The 21,171-nt window shown below is 45.1% G+C and overlaps 2 protein-coding genes across 5 annotated transcripts in view; one reads left to right on the top strand and one right to left on the bottom strand.

Moving 5' to 3' along the window:
- Positions 1-21,171, top strand: part of LOC139685587 (cytosolic carboxypeptidase 1-like) — a 230,970-nt gene that overhangs the window by 112,865 nt on the left and 96,934 nt on the right. The window lies entirely within an intron of this gene.
- nw (narrow) overlaps positions 871-21,171 on the bottom strand; it is a 28,354-nt gene continuing 8,053 nt past the window's right edge. The window contains exons 2-5 of one of the 2 annotated variants that reach the window (XM_071582530.1): positions 8,885-9,067; positions 7,876-8,092; positions 5,978-6,127; positions 871-1,929 (exon numbers count right to left, since the gene is read on the bottom strand). In XM_071582530.1, coding sequence (XP_071438631.1) covers positions 1,470-1,929; positions 5,978-6,127; positions 7,876-8,092; positions 8,885-9,067 — 1,010 coding nt within the window. In that variant the 3' untranslated portion in view covers positions 871-1,469. Of the gene's footprint in view, positions 1,930-5,969; positions 6,128-7,875; positions 8,093-8,884; positions 9,068-21,171 lie in introns of both variants that reach the window. The other variant, XM_071582531.1, reaches the window with a different exon arrangement.

Here is a 21,171-nt window from a genome sequence, read left to right as displayed (position 1 = left end):
GGTCCAGTATATTCACCAGATTTGGTCCCAGGTGACATTTTATTTCCATATTTGAAAAAATGGATCAGTAGATAATGATTCACTTAGAATGAGGAGGTCATCTCAAACACAGGATGGCTATTGAGAGGAAGTCCTTATCTTTGGATGGCTTAACACAGTTGGAGAAACACTGGGAAAAGTGTGTATCTAGCTGAAAGGAGAGCTTGTTGAAAAATAAAGTTATCTTCCCAAAAGGATTTCTATTTTTCTCCAAGGACTTATTGAACAACACGGGGATCGAGATGGTGCGTTGGCTATCGTACTGGCTTCCCACCCAGAGGGCATGGGTTCAAATCCCGACAGTGTTGAATATTTTTCAGAGGTATCTCGATCCCTACTTGAGGTGCTTTGTGGAGGGCACTTTGAGTGAGTACACCATCCGTCGGATGGGACGTTAAACTGCGGACCCCTTGGCGTCTTTCGTCATTAAGAGTAGGCTAATGTCGACGCCAGGTTTCTCTTCACCCTTCATCCTTTCCTGTCCATCCCTATTGGCGCAAATGACCTCAGCTGTCGGTCGCCTCCCCTAAATACTACTACTACTTGAACAACATATATGCTGCAAATTGAAGCCATGCCTTTCAAAACCACAGATAAAAAAGTGATCCACTTCGTTTAAATTCAGGAGTGATCCAAAATTATTTTTTATGAATGAATTTAAATTCCACAAAGTTTTTAATTGGAAAAAATTATCAATATCAGGTTTATTTATTTATCTCCTATGAAACTAATTTGTAAAATTTGGGTCATTCAATAAGCCCTGAGGAAAAAATAGAAAAATTAATTTAGTTAGTTTTTTTTTATTTTTCAACATAACCTTTTTTAGCTCTACATACTTTTTCCAGCATTTTGCCAACATTTTTAATAACAGCAGCCTTGCATGGAGGTATTTTTATGCATACTTCAGTTTTTCCAATGCTCTTGACCCCAAAAGCAACTTGTCAAACCACACGTAAGCACTCCGAGTGGAAAATGTTGAATTTTAATCCAATATTTTTTTTCCCAAGCATAAACATGAAATTCAGTCACAGTTACAAATGACACAGACATGTTGATGGAATATTTTATTGAGCATCCAAAAAAAATTTTAACATAAGTTTTTACTTTCATCAAGTTATGACAATGGTTGATAATTAGAATCACAGATCATTGATGGGGTATGCAATGTCTTTGATTTGCCTCAGCACGAGGGATGAATGAGTTACGCATCAAGTAAAAACTACAAAGCTCTGTCCTTGATTGTCATCGCAGCAAGGGTCTTAGGGTGTGCACCAGCTGACTCAGTCCCACACGGCGTGAGTCCACCGACCAAGCAGTGGAATAAAGAAAAGAACAATTGAGAGGAGAGGAGTGAAAGGGGAGGCGCACTGTCCATCAAATGGCCAACGAGTCCTCAAACCTTAGCTCCGTCATGGGCAACACAGCGACCGTTACTTAATGTCTAGGGTCTTGTCGGCAGCCATCTCATTCCAGTCAGCCACCTCCTTTCGGGCCAATGTGAATGCATCACCTTCCCCTCCCACATCGACCGGGGCACTCTGGTGTTGGTGCTCCTTCCCTTTGTGGTGATCGTCTTCACCTTTGGCCCTCTTGGTGCCATGGTGATAAACAGGTGAGGGCGCAAGGGATGAGGGATTCCATAGTGGCGATGCTAGCGGAGAGCCCAGGTTGGGGAAGTGCAGGGGACGGAGGGTGATTCTCCGGTTGACCTTGAAGCTCGGTGCAGATGGTGGTGGACCAGTAATGGCGGTGGTGATGCTGGGCCCTTCCTCGTCTGTGTCCCCTGAAATCTCCTCTGGCTGTGTGGTGGCCTCGGTGGTGGGTGTGCTGATGGGATCTGGGGTGGTGGTGGTGGTGGTCGATGGTGCGACTATGGGTCTCTTGGTGGCCCTGTGGAAGAGCACCAGGAGGAAGGGGTGGAGGATGATGACTGGTGCACAGACCACCACTCATGTTGGGGCCTTGGTGGCATCAGTCAATTTTGCTGGAAATATTTGCCAAGGCGTGACTACACTAGAGTACTGTCTAACGTAAGCAGCAGCTAGCACAACAAGCTCACGCTCCATTTTCTCCATAACACCTGGTCTCGGATGCTTCCGTAGGTCAGACTTTTGGAAAAAAAGTGAGCTCTGAGCGAACCTTGAGCCCCCAGGTGCCTGGCAGCAAGCACATGGTTAACTGATCGGAAGATCTGACCAATCAAGTGTCCAGCGCAGCAGCTTGTACCCTTAGATTTCCCCACAGAGGGGGATGGGGCCATACGTACCAACCATTATGTCGAGAGGGCTTTTCAATATGCCAGGAGAGAAGGCAGCATCACTCCCGTGCAATTTTCCAATTTACTTCAGTCATTTCAGTTATAAGTGAGGTATTTTTAAGAAAAATTCACTCATCCATGGTCTGAGATCTCGCAGTTATTGAATTACAAGCATTAAAAGCACATGCTGAGAAAGCAAACTCTCATCAAATATACCTTAGCAAAGCACACTACATAGCATAGATATAGCATGTGGATTAAGGGTTGAATGCATTGGAGAGGAGATGGAAGGAAGTTGAAAACTGAAGGAACTAGGAGTTTCACTGAAGGCTTTGATCATGGTTAAGGATGTGTTCTTCGGCACTAGGCATTAGCATAGTAATGCATTCACATATGTGAATGTTTTAAAAGAAAATGGTATGGCCCTTAATTCCTCTAATTTAGATATGTAAATTATTTCCAAATGTTTGGTATTGACTCAACAAAATTTGGATATTGTGAAGTGTGTAACATAACTATAATTAGAGATGGATGGTATTTTACTTAAGTTAAAGTAAATAGCATCACATTTTTTTCACAGTTAATATGCTTTCAAGGAAGGACTTCATTAGTCATTAAAAATGTGCTGTTTGGTCTTGTGTCCCATACTTCTCTTGAAATGTTTTTAAGTGCATATGAAATAGGATTTGTCATGTACTCCGATGAACTTGATCGTCCGTTAGCGATATGACAGTTCTGTTACTCCAATGTGTTTATCCTCTTCTTGTTTTTGCCCCAGTTTAAGCTCAGTAATTCACCGCATCATTTTCAATGGTAGAGGGCTATGAGGAGAAAAGTAATTGTCGTTCTAGAGAGAGATTTTCCAACTTTGTGTCCTGGCACCAGTAGGCAAAGGGAAAATTTCATAATTTGGCATAATGACTGTGATGGCAGGGCATTATAATCCTGTCCACTATAATCCTCCATGCCCATGACATCATACAATCATGAGAAGATTACTCAAAGGTCAAACAAATCATTGTAAAGTCAAGGTCGTGAGGAAGTCCGTCTTAATGAATGGGGAAATGGTGCTGTGGTCATTGGGTGTGAACTCACTTGTGTGCTTCTTGCTGGCTCATGGTTACTATCAGAATGTGCCAAGGTTGGATTTGTCACTCACTAACTCTCAGTTGTAAAATTATGCAGGAGGGTCACAGATATTCAATTGACATATTTTTCATTAGTAATTGAATTTCACTTCCCCCAAAGAGGTGGCTGGGTGGGTGGGTTGGGTTATTCTTTTAAAGAAGCAGTTAACTCCCAGGCGCATTTACATATAGTCAGGTAGGGTAAGCAAGCTTAGAAGAGCAACGTAGGAGGGAGGGCATTGGATACCTTTGACTCTCTGCTGAAGCAGTAGTAGCGCGGAATATTTGGCTTCTGTGGCTTTCTGGCGCAATGGATCAGAGGCTTGCAGCTGGAGGCTCAACCCTGTCATGTTGGTGGGCGTGGTGGTTGGGCGATTGGCAGTTAAGGGCTTAAGTATTTTTCCGAATCAAACATTCTTTTTCTGACATCAATTACCAAGGCTTATTTAATAACCGTTTTGGTTTGATTTTACCGTGCCTCGTTCAACTAATCCCTTATATTTAAAACTTAGCAATAGTATTGCTTCATACTGATAACAAATAATTTAACACCATTGTGATGCCTAAGCATTGCGCAAACATGTATGAAGATATACTTTTTTAATAAGGCAACCTGTTTCTCTCAATTTAAAATGCTCAGGTTGTTGAGATTAAGAGCCCCATTTGAAAACATTCCCTCTTCGAGGCGATTGGCCTCCTCCCTCCCCCTGGTATGTTGGGGAGGGGCTGGCATTCTGACTAACACATCCTGTGCCCTCTCTTAGTCCACATGGTGACCCCTTCTCCCTCCCTCCAAGTGCTGACGTTGATCCAAGCAAAGACCTTCAATCGGAACTCTTCGTTAGAGGGTGAAGAGAGTTGGCTGTGGTGAGGCATGATTGCTCATCAAAAGGCATTCAGAGCAGATAATATATTCCCGAAATGAAAAATGACTTGTACAGTGTATATATATAAACCATAAACACAGTAATCAACCCGAAGGTCGGTTTAGTAGGTGATGGTTGAGATCACCCCGTACTAAGCCCTATATGGCATGTGAAAATTCACACATCAGGGTAGGGGGGCCAGTTCCTTTCCCTGTGCCGGTTATGGTTTCCCAGGAAGACCTGGTACCTGAAAAATCACAAAGCTTGGGTGGAGCTGCAGGTGCTCAGAGAGGCTTGCCCAGGAATCGAACCTGGGACCCTCTGGTCAGCAGTCCAACGCTCTACCCACTGGACTACCACGACCCATATATATATATATGTATATATATATATATATATATATATATATATATATATATATATATATATATATATATATATATATATATACCCACTCTCTACCCACTGGACTACCACGACCCATATATATATATATATATATATATATATATATATATATATATATATATATATATATACACACAAATATATGTATATACAGGTCTGTATGTGTAACAAAAATGAATCTAGTATGCCTGTCATACTATATATACTAACTACAAAAAACTTAGGGAGATGCCACTACAGTAACTTTTAATGTAGTCATCTGCTAAATTTGTGTTACAGTGCAACAATGTCAGAGAGTAAAACATCATTCGCCTTGACCAGAATTCAAACTCAGAACTCGGTGGATTAACTGGCTAAAGCACTTGGATGGACATCAAGGGATCTGTGTTCAAATCTCGTCAAGGCGAATGATATTTACACTCTGAAATTGTTGCTCTGCAATGACATTTATTTATTTATTTAAAACAAAGCCAAAGGTTCATTATATCATAAAATACTTTTTTTAAATTTATTATTGAATTTCTGAAATGCATCTTTATTATTGTTCCCTTAGTTAAACTTTGAAAAGATCTTCATAAAACTGTGAATATGAACGTTTGTGTGACAACAGGACAGCTTTTAGTTAAGTGACAACTCGCTGAATCCTGTCCTCTACTGAGCCAAGGAGGAGGCTAGTTTCAGAGAGGCAATTGCTTACTCTTTGACCTTTGAAGGCCTGGGCTTCTCTGTGTTCTCCAACTCATCCTCCTTGCTGAGGAACATTTCAGAATATGACCCAAAGTTTTTCTGGGCATCACTACAGTTATGACATGCTCACGCAATGTCTCTCTGGGGAACTATTGCTTCAATTATGCATGGTAAAGATAGGCAGTATTCACATATAAAGAATTATGTGATTTACATTTCCTTTTGGAGGTTCTTCATGCCACAGCGGATTTTTATGCTGGCCTCGTAGAGGGAACCATACAATCAAGAGTACACAATACAAGAGATCTTTCCTTTACTTGAGGGTGGCATTATTGAAGTTGCTAATCAGACAATCCAAATGGTGATTAACTCATCATTGGATACCTCTCGAGTACGTTTAAGAGGTAATCGTTTTAAAAAAAAGCCTTCCAATGGGTACTGCAGCAGGAAATAATACAGTTAGTCATGGTCTACAAGGAGATATCCAAGGCCCCAAAGTCTCAGTGTGAATGGGATTTGAGGAGGAGTCCAGATCCGAGTGTGTTAATGTCCCAAGAGTCTTTGATGTGGCGTGTTGTGTCTCACCTGCTTACCCCTGGGATGCTGAGACGGGGATGGAGCCGTAGTTGTAATAGTAGCACCGCGTCTGCTCACATATGAAGTCCTTGTCAATGTTGCAGTCATCTACATCCCACTTGAGGTCTGGGGCGCTCAGCATTACACAGGCTCCATCCTTGGATGCCCTGCGCAGAGAGAGAGCAACATGGTTACCATTTGATCATATTCCTTGGGTCTTCTGTCCAGCCAAGTGAATGCATGGTGCTGGGTGATGCAGCCATGTCCAGTGCTGTAGTGCCCGATGCTTCATGAGCAACATTCGTGGCAAACACACACGAGTTGCTCACAAAGTGATTTACAACTAATGCAGTAAACACAAATGAAATACATGATTCTTTTTCTGACCTTTGATTAGTTAAATATTAAACTATTATTATTTAATTTGTTTTGTGTAAATGTTCCACAAAATTACGTACAATTATTTTAAGAGTTGGCATTATCCATGAAGACTAGTGTTCAACCTGAAGGTGTTTGACTGGTGAGATGGTAGAGCTCTCACTTTATATACTAAGCCCTATGCAATGTTTGAATATCACACGTTATAGCACAATTGTCAGTACCTTATTCCCTGCATATCTACCACCTGCAGCTTCCCAGAACCTTGCACAGAATTTGCTCCACCTCACAATTCGAACGAAGCTTGGGACATTCAAAGGCATCGCCCATAATTTGAATCTGTGGCCTTCCAGTCAGCTGCTGAAGTTTCAATCGTTAGGTTATCATTCCATCAAAAGTATCCTTAGACTGCTTAATAATTGGATGTGTTTGTTTTAAATATGTACGTTAACATTTGTCATAGCACGGGACCGGTGACTGCTCTTTGCCCAGCGGAGACACACTTTCCTCCTAAAGAGTATTTCAGGAGTAGTTGGGAGGGCGTAGTCACGCTATCAAGTTACTGCAAACTCAACAAAATTCCTGTGTGCAAGTTAAATGGTTTCCTAAGCCTGTTTATTTATTTTTGCATGCATATCATAAGTTTTCTTGGTGAGCTGCAGAAATTTATTATTAATGAAAGATGGAATTATATTGTTCAGGTTATGATTGGCTCTAAAAATCGCTCAATCACATAACCACATGGAGTGACTAAATTTACATGAGCTCCAATGAATGCATACCTAGGATTTGCAATGTTAACAGTTTTATGTCTTTAATATATTAAGCTCCAGTTTTGTGATCAAAGGAGAAATATCTGCCATGCAGAGTATGAAAGTCGTATTTCATTAGTTTGGATCTAGGAATCTAGGTTGGCTAGATGAAAAAAAATGGAGATACTTTTCGATGTAGTGAAATTGTTTTGTGCTATTACAGAAATTTTCTACGGAGGAATACCATCATAACTTCAAATCAATCAGCATATTTTGTCATTTTTTTATGATAGGGTGTATTCTATGTTCCCCAGTTACCATATGGGCAACAAATTATGCTTTTTTGCCACCATGATCCAAACAGGTCCCGTGACAGGGCCCCCCACCTCTCGCCACCCCTACCACCGGGGTCACCACTCACTCCTAGGGGTGGATGCAGATCGGGGTCATGTGCCGTTGAATTGCCATTTGGGAATCGGTCGGCAATCATGGGAAGCCTTCAAAAATCCCTCATTGTTGTCAATACTCTTCCTTTGTCACATGTTTTCCAAATGTTACAAAAAAATAATTGCTAGTTACTGCACTTTAGTCATTCTCTCTCTCTTCCCTTCACTACCTGGAATGCATTTTTTTTAATTAACTTTTTTGTGGACCAAACTGATAGTGGTATGATGCCTTGGGATCACGTCCTCCCTCGCAAAAAGCCTGAATCATCTGGGCGTGCTTGCCCGCACAGAGATGGGTTTCCCACTCCCCAGGGGCAAGGCCCGAGGGGGCTGACTCACAGCTGGCGGCCCCTGATGGCCTTGGCCTCTGCATGGTCCTCCTGCAGGGCTTCCTCCCCACCAACGGGCCCGCTACCGATGAGAGTGGGTGGCACATCATCATTGGACTCTCGCATGTAGTTGAAGGTGACGTTGAATGGGAGGCCAGTGCTCATCCATAGGAACATGTCCCTGCCCAGGCGGTTGCCCGAGGTCCAGAAGTCGTAGCCACTGTAGCCTGCATGAAAGGGAAATGGGGGGGGGGTTTAGTATGCGCCACAAGAGAAACACCCCTCTCGAATCATTTGGAAGCAACTCTTTCTTGGAGCACTTGGCAGAGGATGAGGGGGCAGCAAATGTTAGAGAACAGTTGGTGAAATGCAAAAATGCAAATACTTGGGTGACTGGCACTACGGAAGCAATGAGATCCAGCAATGGTGGCAGTGTCAACATTAAAATCTGAAAATTCACTGGTATCGCTGTTGAAAGAAAATAATTAACCTAAAGACACATAGTAAGGACAGGAAAGTTTAATACATTTTTATGTTATTTGTTACCTCAACAATAGTAAACTTTTGGAGCCACAGTCGGTGATTAATTTTGAATCTGTACTATTGCAACATAGCATTTAACTAAATTATGCGTGAATAATAATTACACATCCTTAATTTGATGTGTGCATTATAAACTGTTATTGTTTCATTGTTTTCTATTTCTTCTGTGCTTGTGAACATAGCTTTTGTGTGGGAAAATAGATTACTTGAGATGTTTAGATCCATTTAGCTGACACATCAGGAACTATTTCTCTTTCTTAGTTTAATGGTTTGCAAACAAAAATGTACGCAACAGGTTTACCTTGGTTACATGTGATGCGACCAAGGTAACGAACCATTTGTCCATAAACTAATGAACTTACATAGTAGAGAGATAAAGTTCCTAAAAGTTAGCCGACATAATTGAGGTCCATTTGGAGAGCATCGATTGGAATCCACAATAACTCAAGTGAGTTGACTGCGACCGATTCCCCTACCGGCATTGGTGAGGTACTGCGTGATGGAGTCCGCCTTCTCCTTGGTCTCAAACGAAGCCAACTGGAGGCCAAGGGAGCGGCAGTATTGGTAGGCCAGGTAGTAGTTCAGCGCCGGGGAATAGGGGTTCATCCTGCTCACAAAGTACTGCACGCCATCCAGCTGGATTGTGGTGATCCGCTGGCCTGTGCCGAGAGAGAAAGGTCATGATGAATTCACCCTCGGAAAGGACCACTGTCGAGGATTCAGGAAAAAACCTGTTCCTGCACCACCGTGGAAAGATGCAAATACGAGTACTGTTATCACTGTGTTATTAATGGAGATTAGTCCCGGAAGATGGTGTATTTTTAGGTATTTCCCAAAAATTAGCAATTAAAATCACTTAAGCACCTACAAATATTTAATAACCTTTTGCATACAAATAAAGCACCTCTGTTTAAAGTTTGACAATATCCCAAGTACACTGCAATACCCAGTATAAATATTGGATTATTTGATCCCAAGGGGTGAATAAACAATTAATATGATGAATTTTCCATGTGCATGTTGATTAGGGGTGCGTGAAGCAAAGGGAAGTAGGATTTCTGGTCATGCCATGAAAAGGGTCAGGAGATTTAACGGGAGGCAAGGCTGTGCAAGTGGAGTTGAACCAAGAAGGAAATGCAAGTGCCTCCAGAGTCGGTCCATATGCGAGGGTGCATTACTTCACTGGACCGACCATCTTCAGCCTTGCCTTACCTGCGCGCGATTGATAGTGTGCTGGCAGCCACTGGTACGAAATTGCTACTCTTCTGTTACAACAACAATTCGACCTTGGATATCGGAGTGATTATGTATATAACATCCCTTCATTCTCTGCGTCCTAATCAACGTTTTAATCCAAAGATTGACCATTTTGATGCCTTCCACTTTTCGCTTCCTTCTGATGAATATGCCACTCGAGGTTGTAGCCCTGTATCCCTCTTCACTTGACCTACGTGGCTCTGTTCCTTGGTCTTCCTCTTAGTGGTGCATCCCCTCCCCTCTACCTCTCTGCGATTATGTTCCTTTATAAAACACATCACAGTGCGACCCATTCATCTGCTTCTTCATTCCCTTCAGTTCTCTATAGCTTTGCCCTCCTGTACTCGGATCGACTATATTGCTTCATTTCTTTTCTAATATGACCCCATTCAATCTTCAGCATTCACCTCCAGCACCAGGCTATGAGGGCTGCACTTCTTCTTTCTGTCCTTTTTCAAGGTATGTCTCCCTCTCTCTCTCTAAGCCATTGGCTGTTACACCCATGTGAATACTTTCTCTTTCACGTATCGCTTCTTTGCCTGTAATCATATCTTCTGTCAGCAAAGCACATATTGTTTCTACTTGGTCGATGCCTCCTTCACTGGGTCCAATTCATATAGCTCCTTCAAGGCCATATGGCTACTCTGAGCTTGAAAGGTGGGATATTCAATCTGCTTTAATCTCTCTCCTGACTGTGTCTGCTCTCTTCCCCAACCAGCATTTGAGTTTTCTGGATGTTAATTTCATGTCATAAGGCTTTAAGTTCCTCGTGGTTGAACTATTCAGCGAGGCCTTCAGGTCTTCTGAATCCTCCGCTGTTGCTGTGTCCTTGGCAAAATGGAGCTAGTTAATCTCTTCACATCATTTCCTTCAAATCCCAATCCTTTTGCTTCATTAATTGCCTCGAGCAGGTTAAGGAGTGCCAATGAGTGGTTGCATCTGGCCAAGGTCTTATTTATCTTCACTTCTATTCCACTCTTGCCTTTATTTGGCTTTGTGGTGACTTGGATTTGGGTAATTAATGATGCTTTTGTAATATTAGCGGAAGGCTGATTGTGGGTGTCTGGTAATTTTCCGTTTGATAGTATTGAGTCTGTGGCGATTTTAAGAGGGATATTAACCTAAATTCCTATTTTTTCTGATTTAATGGATTGGAGGTGAAATGTGTCCTCCTAAGATGAAATTTTATCATGATGGTATATTTATTCACCTCCACCAATGTCATTCATAGCTGGGAAGAAGATTATCCGTCGCGGCGAACGGCCGCGCGTTCGAACCCCTTAGTCCTTGAGAACACCTTATTTCCAACCCCAAAGTGGCTCTCTCTCCCCAATGAGTTTTAACATCGTTGTAGTGGTAATCCATCAGAAGAGCGGTCGTGTTGAAAAGTGTCCGTTTTCTCCGACGGCTGTTGGGCTCGTCCCTAAAGGAAAGTCACCCCGTGGGGTGAGGGGTGTGGCGTCCCCCCCTCCCTCTGATGGCTGCGGCGTCACCACCGACGTGGGGTCGGGCGTGAAGGGAGGGAAGGGCGCGCGGGTGGAGGCGCCGGCGGTTGCTTGCATCTGCAGAAACACCTTTTAGTTAGCGATGTTGGTGGGCGTCACAGTAATCTGTGCCTTTAGTTTGCTGTCACCCGACGCCCTTCTCCAACCGGGTATTCGCACCGCATGCCACGATTGATGAACCCCACGCTACCAAGACCCTCGTCTTCGAGTCGAGGGTTGGCAGGCGCCCCTGGGCTGCTCCCCTGAAAGAAGCCCCCCAGAAGTGATTTCAACCACTCGAGTTAAGCGGGGTTGACATTGAACCTCCCGAGTTTGAATACTTTCACAGCAGAATCGCAGGTTATCTTTCCGGTAGCGTATTCATTCGATGTTCTTTCTCCGTCCTTACTAAAATATAGTTTAGACGAATAAGTAAACGTTGCCAGTGGTAGGGGGCTCTACCACTACTCTGTAGTTTTTCCGGATCTTATTGCTTCCCGTGCGCGAGTGGATGGCTCCTTTTTTATTCCTCGCTCTTTCCTTTCGCGGAGAATCACTGCCCGTTACTCTTTCGGGATCATTTCAAGGATGTCAAGATCGATATAACAGACAGTGATGTTAATGCTAAATTGTGTTAAGATGGTAACATTAGCACTATTGTCATTGGCTAATGCGATTCGGTAAGGATTGCCCTCCCCTGTCCCACCAGGGATATCGGTAAGCGCGTAGGTGAGGCGGGAAGGCATCCCTCCGTTCCATCCCTCCTCCCCTCCCCCCTTTCCGGGGGCGGCGCGCCCTTTCCATTAGTCGGCTGTCGGAGGCCCCCCTCCTTCATGTCGCGTTGGGCACCGCCGACCCGTGCGTGTCCCATTGACAGAATGGCGCCGTTGGCGGGGCCATTGTCGGGAGAAGAAGAGCCCTTACACCCGCCCTCCTTCCATCCTCGGAACGGCGCCGCCCCTAATGGCTCGTCTCCGTCACAAAAGTCTCATGTCAAGGTGGGACTTCTGTCATCACCCACCCGCGTGTCAACCACCTATCACGGTAGCTCATTGTTTTGCATGAAGTGGCTGTTGCGGAAATCACATGCAGTCCTGTTAATCTGAAATCCATGAGCGATATGCCTTGCACGATGGAGGATCGAGCAAAACAAAGCCGTTATGCTAATGATAAACTCTGTGTCCGACAAGTTAACTAACTGATCCACAACACATTTGAGAGCTCACTGTCAAAGCCCCAGTGGTAACACACACCAACTCCTCAGAGGGAGCAAGTTATTTTCGGTGGGCGACCGTCTTTACGCGCCCTCCCCGAAGCGGTCGGCCCCACGCTTGCCCGAAACACAAATATCACTTCAATTCAAATGGTTTGAATATCCTTCGAGTTTCCTTGCACCGGGCGCAGTTGGAACCGGGCATCGCTCGATCGCCTACCACCCAAACTGAAACACCAAGCGGCAACGAAGAAATCTCATCTCCCCTTGGTCCATTGTGCTTGCCCGCTTGAAGTGCTCGCGGGCGCGAGAGACCATTTTTCATCTCGAAGAGAAGTAATTTACAAAATTTGAGTAAAGAGATTTGCAAAAAGGGACTTCGGCCTAAAGTGTTCAAGGAAACTATAATGGCTCCTATGGAAAAGAAGAAAAACACCAAGAATTGCAAGGAACACAGAACGATAAGCACGATATCGTATGTGGCTAAAATAGTTTGGAAAAAATCAATCCAAGATAGTATGAGGAACTGAACAGTGTGATGGGAGAAGAACATTATGGACTCAAGCAAAGTGTAGGCACAAGAAATACAACATGTCTGTCGAGAGTAATTGGCGAAAGAAATGAGGAAAAGAAAAAAAACGTATATGTTGAATTACGAGGGTCATCCGGAAAGTAGTACCCGTTCGTGAAATAAAGACACAAAAGTAAATATTAACAAACATAAAAAATTTTATTTGAAAGAGGATACTTTAAACTACTTCTCAACATAATCTCCAAGCAAATTAAGGCATTTGTCATAACGTGTGACAAGTTTCTGTATTCCTGCTGCATAGTCCTTCGCCGCCAGCTCATTGAGATACGCGAGGGACCCATCTTGCACAAATTTTTGCATAATGCAGATGGTGTTTAACAATTTCATGAACAATTGTTCGAGAAACATTGGGAAAATGCTCACAGATGTCATCAATTGTGACGCGCCGATCGTTCCTCACGAATTCGTCAACTGAGCTCACCAGTTGGTCTGTAATGACAGACGGTCTCCCCGAACGCTCATCGTCGTGTGTGTTCCCCCTCCCCATGTTGAAGTTGCGACACCACCGCCGAACAGACGACTCGTCCATTACATTGTCTCCATACACCTCCTTTAATTGGCGATGAATATCACATGGGCGAACGTTTCTTGCATTGAGGAATTTAATCACTGCCCTCACTTCACAACTGGCGGCGTTCTCAATTTTTTTAAACATTGTAAACAATCACAGAAACAACACAGGCAATGCTAGCGTCACGCAACTTGGCTCAGAGAAGGCAGACAAGCCACTGAAGCTATCTGACCTCGTCCAGCGGCTACTCGCGTCGTCAGCACTTCATGCGGCACGAACGGGTACTACTTTCCGGATGACCCTCGTAATTGACTTAGAGAAAGCATGGAATTTGATTGGAGAGAGAGAAGACTGATTGGAATAGGAAGGGGTGTTCGACAAGGATTGCTGCCTGTCACCAACCCTATTTAATAAATGTGCATTTGGAAGAGATAATAGATACGGAATGTATTAATGGAAGTAGATGGGAGGGAAAAGAGTGGAATGCATCAGGTGTGCTGATCATATGGCTGCAGGGGGATATAGCAAACGGAAAGTCATGCACATACTAGCGGAAATTGACGACAAATTTTAAGAAGATGGAATATTAATCAGCAAAAGAAAAGATTAGGAGTTTGATAATAGGAGGTGAAGGTGTAAGGATCAGCATCACATTGGAAGGTGAAGTGGTCGAACACGCAGATATCTTTGGGTATTTTTGAAGTGTAATCAATGAAGCCCTGTCCTGTTCCAAGGACAAGTCAAGAATAGCAATGGCGAAAGAGGGGTTTACTAATGAGAGTAAACTACTGAGCGGACCTTTGAAAAAGGATCTGAGAAAGGGATTGACAAGGTGTACCATCTGGAGTGCGATGTTGTATGGAGAAGAAACATGGACTTCCCGTAAAAACGAAGTAAAAAGAAAACGATCTGAATGGAAGGAAGTGGAGTGTGGGAGGATATCGTGAAGAATGATGAAGAGGTGCTACGAAGGATTGGAGAAGAGAGAGAATTGTTGAAGATGATGAAGGTAAGGAAGGGAAATTAATAATTGGTCGGGGCATTTTGGTGTGAGTGGGGAGGAGTACTTGCGCAAAGGCTGTGTTGGAGGGAATAATGATAGAGGGGAAGAGAAGTGTGTACTATGATGAAGGGACATGATTAAGATGGGGGAAGATACGAAGAAATGAAAGGAATGGTTGAGGACGGGAAGGGATGGAGGTCAACGATGAGTGAACCGGCCAAGCGGCAGAACACCCAAGATGATGATGATTTCATCTCGGCAAAATAATAACGTCTCGCATGTATGCTCAGTGGGTGAATGCCCGCACGAACAATTTGACAACACCGCAAATCTGTGAACGCTGTGACGCTTAGACGAAGACTCGAGCCATCCAAATCTACGCGATGCCCCCCCGCAAGCCACCGCAAGGGCGTGTGGCGGGGGGTGTTGGGTCACCATCCGTAATATGCAAAGCAAAGAGTGCAACTGCATGCAAAACCAACAAAAAATACATTCTAATTTATACCCTCATGTACGAATATATTCATGCAACACGTATTTCCACTTACAACCATACAGATACATACACAAGCAACATATGGACACAAGCACATGCACCCACGAATGAAGTAGATGTGTACGCAGCATTAAATCGCCCCTCCTCCGCATTGATCAATGGTCCCCTCTCCAGGTGGTTGTCTTCCGCCATCTTTTAAGTGGACCGGGCCCCACGCGCCCGCTCGGGGGCCCCGTCTCTCGCTTCGGGGGCCAGGTGGGAGCACCCTCGTCGGCCGCAGCCCCGAGGGAGGGGGTGGTAGACTCGGGGGCTTTCCCTACGCGGGTGCAGCGGGGACGAAGAGGGTGTTTTCTCGGCTCCAGAACAGCCCAAGGTCAAGTGCCATCGGCCGGCAAAGGGGGCTCCGGCGTGGGGCATATGCATCGCTTCGGCAAGGTCACTCACCGTGCACCTGCACCGGACACGCTTCACCATGGAAGACTGTTGTTTTCCCGCAGGTGGACCGATGTGGCCCGCGTGAGAGAGTCCAAATGAACACGAGAAGTGAAGTTCTTTATTTGATGTTAAAGCTCGCGCCGCTGCTGCGTATATTCGGGTTCTCTCACAAGAGCACGAGTTGTAGGCGAAGAAATGCGTAAGACTCAAAAAGCGAGGCCCACTCTAAATCTACTCACGATTCCGTCAATAAATAGCATTTGTGTTCGCCGTCGTAATTATCGCATTAGCATCATACCACGTTAATTGTTCTGGTAAAAACCTTCTTTCGGTCCGATTTCGCTTCGCCGACAGTGATATCGAGTCCATGCCCTGCCCTTCGGCGACGCCGCCCGCGAGGAAGTGCCGCGCACCGCCGTCGTCTGGGGTGCCACTTAGGCGCTAAGGTCGTTGTCAGGCACCGCTCACTTGGTTCAATATCTCAATTATTATTATTATTAGGTAATCTGCCGGTTAAGGTAGGTTTTGGACGGACACAACTGCCGAATAAATGTCTTGCTTCTCATAAATATCTTGAATTTCTGAATAATGGAAAAACTAAACTTGAGGAATCAAAAAATTAAGCTCCTACCGCTCCGCCTTCACTCTCCCGGACGTTTAAATAAATAAATAAATATATATATATATATACAAATAATATTTGGACGGCACAATAGAACACAAATAAAATAGTAACACTTAAAAGGACACTCACATTGTAAACTGTTTAAGCTTTCGGCCATCTCCGAGGCCTATATATATAGTATTTATTTGGTGGTTTCGTCCATATTAAACCTACCTTAACCGGTTCATTACCTTGTAATTATATAATTAATAATAATGCCGGCCCTGGTGGCGGCGGGGTTACGTCCTCGTCTGCCAATCCAGAGTCGCGGTTACCGCCTCGGTGGGTTTTTCTCCACCTAGGGATTGAGTGTTCGTAATCGTGTCCATTGTTATTTTATGTTAATAGTCCGATGTAAAAGGCCAAATAGTGCTGTTTTCGGACTAAGGGTACATTAATAAATATGAGAATTGTACGCGATGGTGTGAGGCCAGTCGAACCACAGTGATAAATGCGTCGTGAAGCTTCAAAAAGTTTACCATTTTTTTGGCATTGTATGATTGGCAGTGTTGGTCGGTTGCAGTGGTTGGGGAAGAGAGGTAGATCGTCTCAAATTGGTTGAAAATGAAAATTTCTCCGGAGGGGGGGACTCCTTTGCGTCGCGATCGGAAGCTACCGTTTCGCGTGCCTCTGGGTCCGCTGCCGTCGCCATTGGCATTCGCGGAATCCGCGCCGCTGCCTCCCGCTTCGTTTGCTGCAAGCGTCCCCGGCTCGCTCTCCGAAAAATTCCGCTGAGCGCCGACAATCCCAGGGAGTCCGCTCGTGCCGCTCCGTCTTTGACACGCCGCCTCCGAGCTGCGCCACCCTTCAATCGTGTGCCCGTTGCGCGTGTGTCTCAGTTGATTTGAGGACATTTTCGTAATTTTAGGGTAAGGGCGGTTTGCAAGGTACGCATAATGAGACGTGACCCCTATGTGAGCCGATCGTGAATCATGCGAGGGGATAGATGCTGTATTGTAACCGTACTCGTCGAATTCGCACCTTTGGTACTTTTCGGACGAATTCCTTATCGGTGACTGCGGGATGCTTAAGCTACGAGTTCAATATGCATCCAAATTCCGTGATCTAAGAAGGAATACGTAATATATTGGTACTTTTTATGTCTTTCATACAAAATCATTTTTAACCATCCGGCGCCTTTTTTCGCGAGCATGGAAATATCAAGTTGAGGATTTTCTGCGATAGGAAACCAAACGGCCGCGGCGAGTTCGAGTTGCACTTTCGGCTGCACTGCGCAAAACTTATCCGGTTGGTCGGGCGGCGAGGTTTTTCGAGCCAATGTCATCAGTGTTCTCCCACACCAGCGTCCCGTTTCGCGGGCCGCGAGCTGCATTCTGACCAATAGGATATCTTTGTCGTTTGAGAACACAATTGCATTGCGGATCGTCCCCGTGTCACTCCCGAAGGGCGCCGAGGACCGTCGAACGAGGACGAAGGGACTTTTTCGGCGAAATACTTCCTTCCTTGAGTGTTTCTCTGCTCCTGGAGTCGATTCTGCGCGGTAGAGAGACTTCTAGATGGTGATGGATGCTTCTTTCGCGTCATTGTTTGCATTGGGATTGGAGGGAATGGGGGATGTCGGTTTGGGGGGAGCGCAATCGAGGAGGTGTGGGGAGGGGGTGTTTCGGGAGGAGAGGAGGGGGGCGCCCCGTGGGGTCCTTCACCTCCACCTCTCCCAAGGCGACCCACCAACCCCCCCTCTCTCGCCCTTCCCGCTCAACGCTGGCTCCCACCGTTACGAAGGAGGGGGTGGGGCTCTTCCTCTCTCGGACCAAGGGGGGAGGGCCGGTCAAAGAACCCCTTATCCCCACCCCACACCTCCCTCCGCCGCCGCCAACGAACTCTGCAGAAACAACCCCTTCCCGCCCCCACCCACGGCCATTCCCGCCCAGAACACCTGAGGCCGAGCACGCTTGGTCACAATGCTGCCTTCGTCGTGGCTGCGGCTCCCCCCCTCCCCGCGAGCCCTCCTCTTCCTCTTCTGGGTTCGGGTGCTGCCCCTTCCTGCTTTCTTCCTTCCTGGGGCGTCCGTTTTGGGCGCCAGGGCGGCAACGAGGCAATTCATCCTGTGTGGAGTCGCTGCCCTCCCTCGGGCCTTGCCCCCCCTTCTCCTCTCGCGACGTCCCCTGGCTGCGAATCCAAGGGTCAGCTTCACTTGTGAAGCCGAGGGATAACGCCCACCGTTTTTCGGCAGGGCAGTACTCGGGCCTTTTTGAGGCCATCTTCTTTTCTCTCTTTCTTACACACTCGCAAGAAAAACTACATATAACATTTTTTATCATCCCCTGGCGCCATATTCTTTCCATGACCAATTGTCTCACAGAATGGAGCACCACCGTCACCCCACGGAATCTGCCGCCTTCGCCAACTATCCTATTCCAAATCGCATCACAATCTTTCGACTCTCGATTTCACTTCAAGATAAAAGAACTGACATTTGGTTAAAGTAACTATTCTTCGCTCCAGGTATTAATGGAATCCATCGATACACTCCCCCCCTACCTTCAAACCTTTCGATCACACCGCTTCCCCTCACCAACCCCTCAAGTCCCTCGCCTCCCCACGGGCCGCCTCCCCTCTCTCCCACCCCTCGTTCCTTTCAAACTCCTGCCTCTCGCTCCCACCCTTCATCCCGCACCGAGGAGGTCCCCCCCCACCGGCTCGACTTCTCTTCCCCGGATGAAGGCGACATTAGCATTGAATGTTCACCAACCCCTGGTTTTGTAGTTTTCATGCCTGGATGTAATTTTTTTTTCTCGTGCTGTTATACGTACATTGTTTCGCCGATCGCCAGCCGTTTCCTTGGGTGTGTTTTAATTGGACACAAAAACTGACCACCGCCATAATTCCCAATTCCTATCCCCACCTTACGGGAACTATAATAGATGTATGTATGTGTGTGTATATATATATATATATATATATATATATATATATACATATACCTGTATATACACACACATATCGCGGTAGCGGTAGTGCAGGGGGTAGACTATTGGGCCACTGATCGGAGGGTCCCGGGTTCGATTCCCGGGCAAGTCTCTGTCCACCTGCAGCTTCACCCAAGTTATGTGATTTGATTTTTCGGGTATCAGATCTTCCTGGGGAACCATAACCAGCACAGGGAAAGGAACTGGCCCCCCTACCCAGATGTGTGAATTTCACACGCCGTCGGGCTTAGTACTGGGTGAACTCTATCATCACCTACCAAACCGACCTTAAGGATGATTACTGTGTGTATGGTATATATAAAAAAACCATAAACACAGTAATCAACCCGAAGGTCGGTTTGGTAGGTGGTGGTAGGTTCGCCAGTGCTATATATATATAGCACTGGCGAACAAAAACACAGACATACAAAAAAGGAAACACGTATTCCGAGTAACGAATTTTCGGTGGCGGTGTTACCTTAATTAATCGCACCCAATTATCAATCGTACATTCTTTTATTGTAGACGGCGCTAATACTAATCGCACTCTGCAGGCGTCGCGCGGCCCCGTGATTGGCTACCCATTCGTCGTGAGTGGGTGTTGAAGGACGGCGTTCTACGGTCGAAGCACACGAGAAACAATGGAATTGCGCCCTCTTTCAAAGCCATTCACTCATTGTTTGGTTTGCGCATTTACTATTGATGATGTTCCGAGCAGCTCGTCATAATGCGAGTCTGCATGACATCGGACAGCCACAAAAGAAAATTCCTCGGCATTCAGGGATGACAAGGAGCGCCGAAGTCGAATGTATTTTTTTCTCCTGCGCCTAGCAGTTTCCCCGGAATCTTGGGAAGCGTGGCGTGCGCGAGTCCTCCCGCCGTGGCCGTCTCCGAGGGCACTGCGACACTGAGGGCGGTGATGGGGGGGAGGGCGGAGCCTTGGGAGGGTGGATGGGGGCCGTCGCCACACGCAAACCACCTTTTGTGTGTGTCTGCGCGCGCGCGTGGTCGATTAAAATTTGGCATCGTAATCGTATATATTTGCGAAACGTTTTCTGTTGATTCCCTTGGTTACCATCCCAAATTCAGCGCGGCTAAAAAAGATGAATATTTTCTTTAAGAAATAGGGGGGAAAGAGGAAAAAATTAAGCAATCATCATTTTGGTTTCATGTAAAATTTCGTTTCAAAATTCCCTTATCGATAAATTTAAATTTTACCGAGATTTAATAAAGACTGCATTTTTCTCTGCCCATCTCGAGAGGGGAGGAAGGCGTTGGCTGGGCCACCTGCAATAGTGTGACCACCCCATTAATCATATGCCTGGTACATGCCGTGAGCACACTCCGCGACGAGTGCAGATTGATGTTAATATTGACCTTGAGATTCGCCTAAGAATAAAAAACTTGAAATTGTACATTTGTGATTGGTGGATGCCATTCATTAGCAAATTTGAAGGTGAGGGTCAGGGAAGACGGATTCCCTGGTCGGCCTCCTCTTTCTAAGCCCCCCCCCCGTATCTCTCTCTCTTGCCGTGTTTCGAAAAAAACAATGCCTGATGACGTATCTGGCGGAGGCTCATTTCTGGAGGCTATAGGAAGTAAGTTTCTTGAAAATTTAGCCTTCAAACTGGCTCCACGTTTCCACCATATTGTTTTAATAAATAATTGTATTATTTCCTAATTTATTGACTATATTGTAAATTGAAATATTGTTTTATTCAATTCTCTTGTATTATCAGTTGAAATAAATTTTGTACAATACCAGTTATCTAGCCCAGATGGACAGGTCGCCTCAAAATATATAGCTGTTATCTCAGTGTCTAGTTATGTTAAAAAAAATATATATATAAATATATACATATATATATACATATATATATATATATATATATATATACATATATATATATATATATATAAGGTTAGCAACAACTCTATCTAATAGGTTACCTTTGGGTTACAAAGTTATATTCGAGTGACCAAGAAAATTAAAGCAGTCTTGTGTCGCTTGTTTGGGACTCCCTACACTCTTGGAATTACTGCGGTGACGTCAATTATGTATGATTTCGAACGTTTATCGGTTTTCCCTCGTAAATTTGTAAATTTCCCGTTTTGCGTCCAAGACATCCATTTGATATCGACACAGACACAATTGATGGGTTAATTATCTATTTAGTG

Source organism: Hetaerina americana, unplaced genomic scaffold (assembly GCF_022747635.1).
Source record: "Hetaerina americana unplaced genomic scaffold, ioHetAmer1.1.p SCAF_118, whole genome shotgun sequence".
In the NCBI taxonomy this organism is placed as follows: Eukaryota; Metazoa; Arthropoda; class Insecta; order Odonata; family Calopterygidae; genus Hetaerina; species Hetaerina americana.
This window is presented reverse-complemented; position numbering and strand designations above follow the sequence as displayed.